The sequence below is a fragment of the Phaseolus vulgaris genome, chromosome 8 (assembly GCF_051622355.1).
Source record: "Phaseolus vulgaris cultivar YP4 chromosome 8, ASM5162235v1, whole genome shotgun sequence".
In the NCBI taxonomy this organism is placed as follows: Eukaryota; Viridiplantae; Streptophyta; class Magnoliopsida; order Fabales; family Fabaceae; genus Phaseolus; species Phaseolus vulgaris.
Window position 1 is genome coordinate 3,136,604 of NC_143505.1, and position 9,835 is coordinate 3,146,438.

Below are 9,835 nucleotides of genomic sequence, written 5' to 3' on the forward strand. Positions count from 1 at the left end.
TATACAATATACATGCAATAAACTATTTAAGTAAACGTGGCATAGCAGTTTGTTAATTAACTAGCTTCCTTAGTGCCTTATAATATTGCTTTTTCTCATGTAATTAAGGATATAATCAGATAAAAACTTATAAGAAAAACTTAAATCATTTTACAAATGTTTCATAAAAGCTATTTTAAATTAAATTTGATTTCTATACATATAACTTTCAAAATAATTGTTATAAAAACTAACAAAAAATTATCATCTTATATGTCGATTTGTGATTAAATGATAATGCTAAAACATACATGTTTCTAAAAATTACTCTGATGATCAACTCAACCTAATATAACACAAATAAAAATATATATACAATTTATAATTAAATTAGATTAGATTAGGTGGAGGAGTAGATTACTATAGTCTTTCATTTCAATCATATATTTTTCATTGAGAGTGCTTGGACTTGAAAACCTTATTTAAAAACAAGTCTTACACAATGATATATAGGTCCTGCTACCTTTAAAAAAATACGATTTCCTTAAACAAATAAAGAACATTTAAAAAATGAACTTTTTTTAAAGTATGATTCATTTTTATTTTTCACCAAAATTTAAAACAAAGAAAATAAGCTAAGATTGGTTCAACTTCACTTGTTTAAATATAAGATTTAATACTTAAAGTTAGGGTTTCATTTTTGAACTTTTTACTCAAATTAAACATAACCTTTTAGTTAACCTGATGAAAAAAAAAACATAACCTTTTAGTGTGAAAACCAATGTAGATTTAAAAAGAAGAGATCAAACTTTTTTATTGGATTCGAGCTTCCATTTAATACCTGAATTGAATTTAGGATTTTTTTTTTATCCGACCACTAAAGATTGCAACCCATATCCGATTAAGTTACATAACATGTTTTAGTTAGTGTTCAAAAGTCAATTAACTTTGACACCATATGTTAAAAAATAGTAGTAGCATTTGATCAGAGAGACTGATATGTATTTTGTTTAGTGATAACTCTTTCTGAAACTTGACAAAACAAAATGGGGAAAGAGAACAGAAAAGGAATTTTCAAGGAAAAGGAAAAAGTTGAGGTGGTGTTTTGGTATTTTGTGGATGTTAGCTGAGTGGTGCCTCCTTCCTCATAATCACCCAAACTAAGTCCAAACACTTTTCTTAATTCCTTACTACGTTCCAATAATATCATTAACAACAAACATCTCAGTTTTAATTAGTAGCTGAATTTGTGTGACTAAGTTTGTAGTAAGATTTATTCATTCCTCCCAATTCGTTGTATTTTATGAGATGAAAACAAAACACTCGATATGCATTTAAATGACTGCTTCTTATTGAGTTTTTAACAAAGACACAAAAGATACATTTCAAACTAGAGTGGAAGGCCTTTTCCAGTATCAACCCTCGGGAAAATCACTAAAATAAAGCATACAGTGTTGTATGTGTAACCGGGCAAACAACTCCCACTAATAATAATGTTACAAATTACAATTGGTAAAAATAAACAGTATTTATAAAATTAACTTTCTGTTACTGATACACTTGATAACTACAATAATACATCAGGGTGTTCTTATGAAGTTCAAATACTGATAAAGCAACCATTTGCCACAGGAAATGGCAAAATCATTATTCATTACCTTATTCACTCCACGGCCTTGGTCGTCATCAAAATAGTTTATGCCAAAAACTGATATCCATCCTCCCAACCAGAGCTAAAAACCCAATAACTGTACTGAGATTGTCTGGGGCTATATATGATAAGAGAAATGATACAGGTTTTAAATGGAGATGTTGGGTAACTGCAATGTAAAAAGACACTGGATGAAGGGGCGCACAAGGTGAGGTAACCTTACATTCATAATGCTTTCAAAGCAGAAGACATACAGCCTCAATCTCAATTGATAATTTCCCTGACAAGCCAATCCAAACTAGGATATGCAAAGTACAAGATGAGAAATGATGGGAGAGCAAACACAACGGTAACAAGTATATACAGAGCCAAAATGGCTGCACTGGCAGGTATTGCATACAAGACAATCAAAAGAAAAATAATGATCAATGGGAACTTTGCAGTCAAGTGAACAAATAAAACCAGCGACTTCCGCAGCGATGCATGCAGGGTTTCTATACTAAGGTAATTACTGGTATTGACATGATACTGATTGGAAATTGAATACTCTGGATGACAAATTTGTCCTCTATGAAGGCTACTGTGGCTTAATTGGCTTACTGTTGCTAAGCTGTCTTTAATTGGCCAAACTGGTTGATGATCCCCACACACAGTAGAATGTGACTTCACTCCATCACCGTTCATGCTCTCAACCATCCAAAGAAGAAAGTAGTTCTTGCGAGGGAATTTCATATTTCCCTGGTACACTAAACGGAGAGACAAAAGGTTACACCATGGGCAGGAGATAAACAGTGGAAGCTGAATCGGCAGTGTTGGAAATTTCACCACAGCCCATTGTAATCCAAGGATGCAATTTTTACAAAGAGTGTGACCACACCACAAGACATAAGGCACATTTTCAACAATGTTAAAGGATTCCCAACATATTGGGCATTCCAGCCTTTCCTCTCTGCTCACCATAGAAGTCTCGTCATCAGAATATTCTGAAGCAGGGTGAATTGGCTTTGGAGAATCATTTTTCGGAGCCACACTTCCAGCAATGACACTAGACGCAAAGTTCCACATTCTGAATCACGTTACAACACTATACAAATAACCAGGAATCAGGCATCATTTGGTCCTCAATTTGGTCATTATCGATGACATCAAAGCATCAAGTCTAAAGAATACAATTTGTGACAGAGGTGTACCGGGTAACCTAAATCAAAACAAGTGTCAGAACTCACCGTGCAACACATCCACATTATATTGAAAAGTGATGTATTAACAGAAATTAAACATTTCCTTAACATAAAATGTTATCACTTAGTTAAGATCATAATACACGCTCTTCGAACAGATTCGGTGAGCATTATCAACTATGCACAAATACGACACATATCGGATTCAAGGGAAATATAACGTTTAAATACTATATCCCGTAATCCTCCATTTCCTTTCATTTTTATACGAATTGTTTGTCATAATTAGCTTCTTAAAGCACAATGCATAAGAATAAAACACTGAGATTCAATAAATTGATGACAGCATCCAAATCAAAGAGTGAATACGTGCACACACTTACAGAAAGAAGAACCCTAATAGAAGGAAATGAAAGAAAGAATGTGAAATGAAATGACAATAACCGCTAAAACAGCTGAGGAAATAGAAGAACGTACCGAAGCTGGAAGCTGGAAGCGATTGCACGGAAAATTCATGATAGATAGACACAACCAGAGATTGGAATTCTTTAAGCAAAAAAGAAAAGAAAAAGAAGGTTAAGGAAAAATCGTTACCATCTATGTGTTCGGTCACCATTTCTAGAAAAATAAAATACATTTCCATTTTTTTCTATTTAAATATATTTTACAAATACTATATGTGGGTAAAAGAAATTAAATATAATAAGTTTAATTTTTTTGTACAAATAAAATATTTTGTACTAAGAAAATATGGGTTAAGTGATATAATGTAACAAACGGAGTTATAAAAAATATTTGAGGTGATTGAATATTTTGGCTTTTATGAATTTTATGAATATAGAATCACATTTCTTATAGAATCTTAAATTTTGCGCACTTGAAATCAATAACTAATAAAATATTATATGAAAAACTAAATTTAATGGAGTTATAATGAAAAAAATTAAGGTAAAAGTTACAGATTTATAGTAGAAAAAAATAGAGAATCCGTAGAAAGGATTGAGAAAGATACCAAAGTAGAGTAGAGTATATAGAATAGGGTTCAGGTATTGTAATTTTATTTAGATAAAAGGGTATATTTTGTAATACTCAAAAATAAAGGAAGGCAGAGTGCAATAAAAATTTAGGGGTGTAAATAGCAAAATAGATTGCAGTTTTGAAGAGAGGCCCAACCCACTGTGTTCTAATGGGCTGGGTTGGAACGTAAAATGTACGGTAACAGTAGAATATGAGTGTTCTTTGCATTGCAAGTATATATATATATATATATATATATATATATATATATATATATATATATATATATATATAAATTATTTTTATATTATATAATCAATCTTATATCACTTTATTTTCATTTATTATTTCTCGAAAGATAAAAACTAGAACTTAGTCTTCGGTGGTGATGATGAAAATTGAACCAATCTCAAAATCATGATTTGGTTACAATTATTGGGTGTACGATCTTAGAATCATCATTTAGTTAAAATATAACTTTTTTTTCTTTATTTTATTTTATTAATATTCGTCAATATATATAAATAACTATAATAATGCTGATAAAAAAATTATATATAGAAATAACTATAATATGAAATATTTACAAACTTATATACGAATTCGAGGACGTGAAAATTTCATTGCATTTTTACATAGCGCAGTTATGTGTATAGCTAATTAAAATTAAATAACATCAAATTCAAATAGAATTTTATATCTTCTATATTCAACAATACAATTCAAATAAAAAAAAAATTATGTATCCATTATGTTAAAAATTTACTTGCATAAAAGATGTTGAAAATATGTTAAATTATATTTAACCTAATGTTTTAAAATAACATTAGTCCATAATAATAACGAACATACTTACATATATTGAAATAAATAAAAAACTTGAATTCTTGTGTTAATACTTCCTTCATTATTTATATAAATTAATTATTATTCTTATAGAATTTAATTGTAACACTTTTACAGTATCCAATAATTAATTAGAATATTATTATCTATTAGTTAATGAAACATGATTTAAGTACACTACTAAAAAAATATTAAATAAAAATTAATTTAAAAAAAATAAAAATTATTTATTATATTAACTTAATTAGATATTACTTTAAATAAAAAAATTTATTGATTTCTATTATTTTTAAATAGATTTTAATTAGATATTAATGTTTTAGCTATCAAATTTTAAAGTTGGTAACTAAAGTAATTAAGTAGATATTAATTTAAAAATTATTTATCAATAATAGAAATTACTTTAAATATCAATAATTTTTTAATCTCTAAATTTTTATCTAATTTAGTTAATATAACAGTTAATTATTATTTTTATTTTTAAAATTAATTTTTATTTAATATTTTTTTTGTGGTGGTATAACAAAAGATATAGAATAATAATTTTAGAAAAAACATTTTTGTTTCTATTTTAGTCTGACTAGGCGAATTGCTTTTTAGTAAAGACTATGAAAAGTTTAAAGGATTTAATTATATAATGTATGGGTTTTGTTACTCAATCTTAAATATGTGTTTAATCGTTTAAGGAACTATATTACATACCATACAAGTAATGAAAACATAGAACAGTTTTTGAAGCTTAAATATGAGTTATATTGCGTTTATAATCTCGAATGCAATCTAAGCACAAGTTACCTATGGTTATTTGGTCTTTTCTGTGTGATGATAGTTCTGAGAAAATGTTAAGTAAAGTATGTACATATTCTAGGCCACACCTTTGCATGAATGATGAATGAAAGGTGTGGCATGAAATAACACTGGGTAAGAAGAATGAGGTTTTGAAGTATATGACCAGAAAAGAGATGAGAAAGGCACGTGAGAAAGTAAGTAGCCATAGGCAACCCGAAGAGTTAAGGACACAACTTGATGAACATGGACCACCTCTAGTAGCAATTTGAAGACAAACACTTTGAATGGGGACACAAATTCAAAGAGGTTGGATAAGAACAAGGTTATGTCTTACAAACATATTTGGGGTTTCAAGGGCACAAGTGTATGTATAATGAGAACTAATGAGTGGATATGTATATATGTTGATTCATGTTGGAGATCCACGTCCACTAGAGATTAGAGTCTTTCATTGTATATAAGTGAGTGTAAACCTCAATCCTATGAATCGGTTTTATGGGGTTGAGTTAGGCTTAAAGTTCACTTCGTAATATGGTATCAGAGTCATTTCGAGTATATCCTAACGAGTATTTGTTGGACATATCGTGTCACCCGCTATCGTGCCGCTATCGGACCACCCATAATATATAGTCTCACGCACGAGTTGGCAGTCTCGGCGTGAAGGGGTGTGTTGGAGATCCCACATCGACTAGAGATTAGAGCTTTTCATTGTATATAAGTAGGTGCAAATCTCAATCCTATGAATTGGTTTTATGGGATTGAGTTAAGCTTAAAGTTCACTTCGTAATAGCTATGATCATGCTTTTAAATTTGTTTTGAGACTTGCAATTTTTTTTTATGGTAAATTAAATATTTGAACCTTAGAGTAATAAGTTTTTTAATAAGACAACGTTATCGAAAAGAAAAATAGTTAAGAGATGGTAATTTAGTAAAATATTTGAGAGAAAGTTTTTGAAGATTTATATAGAGTAAAGATAAGATCCATTCATAATAGTGAAGGTAGTATAAGATTTAATTAATGATTGCATCATGCTCATCTAAGCAAAATAATGGCCAAGGGACAACTATTGTCATTTCTAAAAAATCAATGATTACTTTGTACTAAGAGAAGCTTCAGTGCGTTGTTGGTTAGGTAGGAGTAAAATCCAAATTACAAAATCAACAAGTACCATTTAGCAATTAAGAACTTTCTTGCCAAACTTTTTCACGTTTCTCTATCGTAAAGGTCACCAACTTCTACAATTTTTTGTTGGCTCACAAAAGTTTCTTTAATATACGAGGATTGTATCTGGCCAAAAATTTATGACAGAAAAATCGGTTTAGTGTAGTTGTTAGAGAACAGGTTCGTGTTGTATTGGAAAAAATGTAAATTTGGATTTCAAGAAACTTTATTTAAAAAAAAAAATATGAGAGCAAAAACAGATATATTTTTTGTTATATACACAGATGATAAGTGATAAAAAGAGGAAACTACTATTTTCACTAATTTACGTGATTACAAAACTCTGATTGTACCGAAACCATCTTTGATTTTCATATTGAGTTTTCTATTTTTAGTTTAAAATTCAGACAATAAAATTTAGCCACATGTGTTCGTAGTATCTTCGTAGAACTGATAAAAAATAACAGTAAAACTTGTACCGAATAATTGAACCCTCGTCAGAAAAACTACTCCATGGAAGGTGGATTTAGCAATTTGAAGAAGTGAAACTACTACGATTTTTATGCATTCGTTACTCTCATAGAGTGCCCTCGAATTTGTCTCATTGGTGTATAGACGAGGGTTCACTTATCTCTGCAATACCAACAATTATAATCATCAATCACATTTCATTCATTTTCTAGCGTGCTAGCTACTCACCAACAATTAAACACAAATTATTAATATACTAAATTAAAGTTAGATTGGTATAAGAAAGTTTACTGGACGGAGACGGACTACCGATGACCTGGTTAAATAAACGGTTACAACATAATAAATACGTAATAAATAGGCAGTTATAACTGGAGTTGAATGAGTCAAAGGCACCTTCAGTAATACTGGGGTAAATATCTCAATGTAATGATAAACTGAAAGAGACACTCTCATGACTTCAAGGAGTTATTACACATGTTCTGATGAACCGTTTATTCAGTCCACACAAAGGCCTAAATCAACCTATAATTGGAACTTTTGAAGGGGGAAACAGGTACGTTTTTCATATCTTAGGAGAACAAACCATAAATGTTAGCACTGACTTGATTGTCAGAGTGCAATCGCAGGTACCCCGATCGACGAAGCACACGCAGCGAGAGAAAGAACATCGAGGAACTAAAAAACTATTGACGCATTAACGAATTGTGTACCAGTGAACAAGTATTAGGTCTCATCATCCGTAGAAGTACAAAAATATGAATGTAATTATCGGTTTATAAATATGATTTCACTGTAATTATTCTCAAAAATTTTGGTTGAAGGTAAAAATAAAAAAAAAACATTATAACATTTAAGTTATGATTTAGTATATCGTAATTAAAGTGTTAATCGTTGTTAAATGCATATTTTCATTTTATTTATATATATATATATATATATATATATATATATTTATAAAGATAATAGAATACATATATAATATTTGACACAATTTATCGAATTATAGTTATAAGAAAAAATCCATACGCTTAATTGATTATATTAAAAAAATAACTTTTGATACTTTGATCATGTTTCTTCTTCAAAAGTTTGGTCTATAATTATAGAAGTTGCATTGACATGTGTCGACATCTCTTTGGGTAATTAAGTTAGATAAAATGTATAAAAAAATTGGTTTGTTTGTCCTTGGTAGAAGTAGGAAGCAATTGTTTACTTCGATTTTACTTCAAGAATTGAGAAGGAGAGAAAGGTAGGGTAGAACATTTGATTTGTACGGATGTTTGAAAATAACAGCATCCATTATTTGATGGTCCCACGAAAGATAAGGATTTTGTTGTTTTGTAATTATTGGAGGAATTTCGACGTGTGCATGTGTCACTATTTTTCCATCTAAAACTTCCATATAAAAATAATGCAGTTCCTTGATGCTGTGTTTACACTGTATAGCCATGAATGTCTTATATAAATCCTTTTCTCAAGACCTGGATCATAAGAATTTGTAATTACAAATGTTATTTTAATAACCATGTGGATTTAACAATTTCTATGAGGTTCTTGGATGATATGATTTTATCTTATAATGATAATATGATTTAGATAATTAATTTATCCTAACATTACTTATATCTCTATGAAAAAATTATATTATGGAAGAATGGGTTTAATCAAAACAATAGGTTTATGATGATATTGTAATGACTTTAAGTTCGAGAAACAATATCATTAAAGTCAATCATTGTATATAAGGTATTGTTCGCTTTAAAGATCAGTGTTTTGTCACAATTTTATCTTTAAAATATCCTTTCATATATTAAAAAAATGTATTTAAACTGTCATTAACCTTAACTTTTAAGTAAAACTATATTTTCACCATACCAAATATAATTACATATTGTAATTATATCAATTTTACAGTAACATTAAAATACATACATGAACTTATAAAAGAAAAATATGTTATTTGAATATGGAAGATGTTTAAGGGGGAAATAATAGTTGAATGATAAATGGGGTTAGGCTTTCGCTTTCAGTTTTCAGTTTCATGAATAAACTTTGATTTTAGGAAAAACTTTATGGCTTCCTTTCGGTAAATTATTTGGTACAACTTTTAGTTTTTATCCTCAATCGTGCTTCACGTTTCACTTTAGAGGATTGGAACGCGAAAGAAGACAATAATTTGAACCATTTTGATTCAAGCTTTTTCACAATCACTGTTCCTTCTTATATAAAAACAATGATTATTCCTTCTTTATTTCCTAAAGAAACATGTCCAGCTTCGTGTTCACTCACAGTTCACAGTGTGAAAAGATTCTGCAACGGCAAACGCACCTTCTTCGTTCCCCCTTTCGAAAATGACTTCAAAATCTCTTGTATCTTCAATAAAGAAAACCATTCCTTCATAAATTATAACCATATTTACGCAAACAAAATGTTACATCCAATTTCAGTGCCATACACTTTTAACAAAACACTACAACAAAAACATGAATTATATACGAATGAAAATTCGTATGTAAAATCAATATTACATACGGGATTCAAACACAGCTTTCTTCAGTGATTAAAAAAAATTTAACCACTACAACACTCAACTTCTTTTGTATTATTATGATTTTTATTATACTTATTATTAATAACAATACTAATTATATTAATAATACTAATAATAATTTATAATACTAATAATATTAATAATATTAAAAATATTTTATAATACTAATAATATTAATAATAATA

General features: G+C 29.0%; 1 protein-coding gene across 2 annotated transcripts; it reads right to left on the bottom strand.

Annotated features, from left to right (window-relative positions):
- Positions 1 to 1,433: 1,433 nt before the first annotated feature.
- On the bottom strand, positions 1,434 to 3,426 carry LOC137826172 (uncharacterized). Of its 2 annotated transcripts, none has more exons than XR_016515242.1 (2): positions 3,289 to 3,426; positions 1,434 to 2,828 (listed from the first exon to the last, which is right to left on the bottom strand). XR_016515242.1 is itself a non-coding variant. In XM_068632044.2 (2 exons), exon 2 carries the CDS (start codon positions 2,693 to 2,695, stop codon positions 1,895 to 1,897), a length of 801 nt encoding a protein of 266 aa, XP_068488145.2. In that variant the 5' UTR covers positions 2,696 to 2,714; positions 3,289 to 3,422; the 3' UTR covers positions 1,434 to 1,894. The 2 variants fall into 2 exon arrangements, 1 of the variants encoding a protein (XP_068488145.2); XM_068632044.2 differs by having other exon boundaries at positions 1,434 to 2,714; positions 3,289 to 3,422.
- Between the last annotated feature and the right edge of the window lie 6,409 nt (positions 3,427 to 9,835).

Bases quoted from the DNA above. Each gene is read 5' to 3' on its own strand.
- LOC137826172 (XM_068632044.2), bottom strand. From the start codon at position 2,695: ATGTGGAACTTTGCGTCTAGTGTCATTGCTGGAAGTGTGGCTCCGAAA.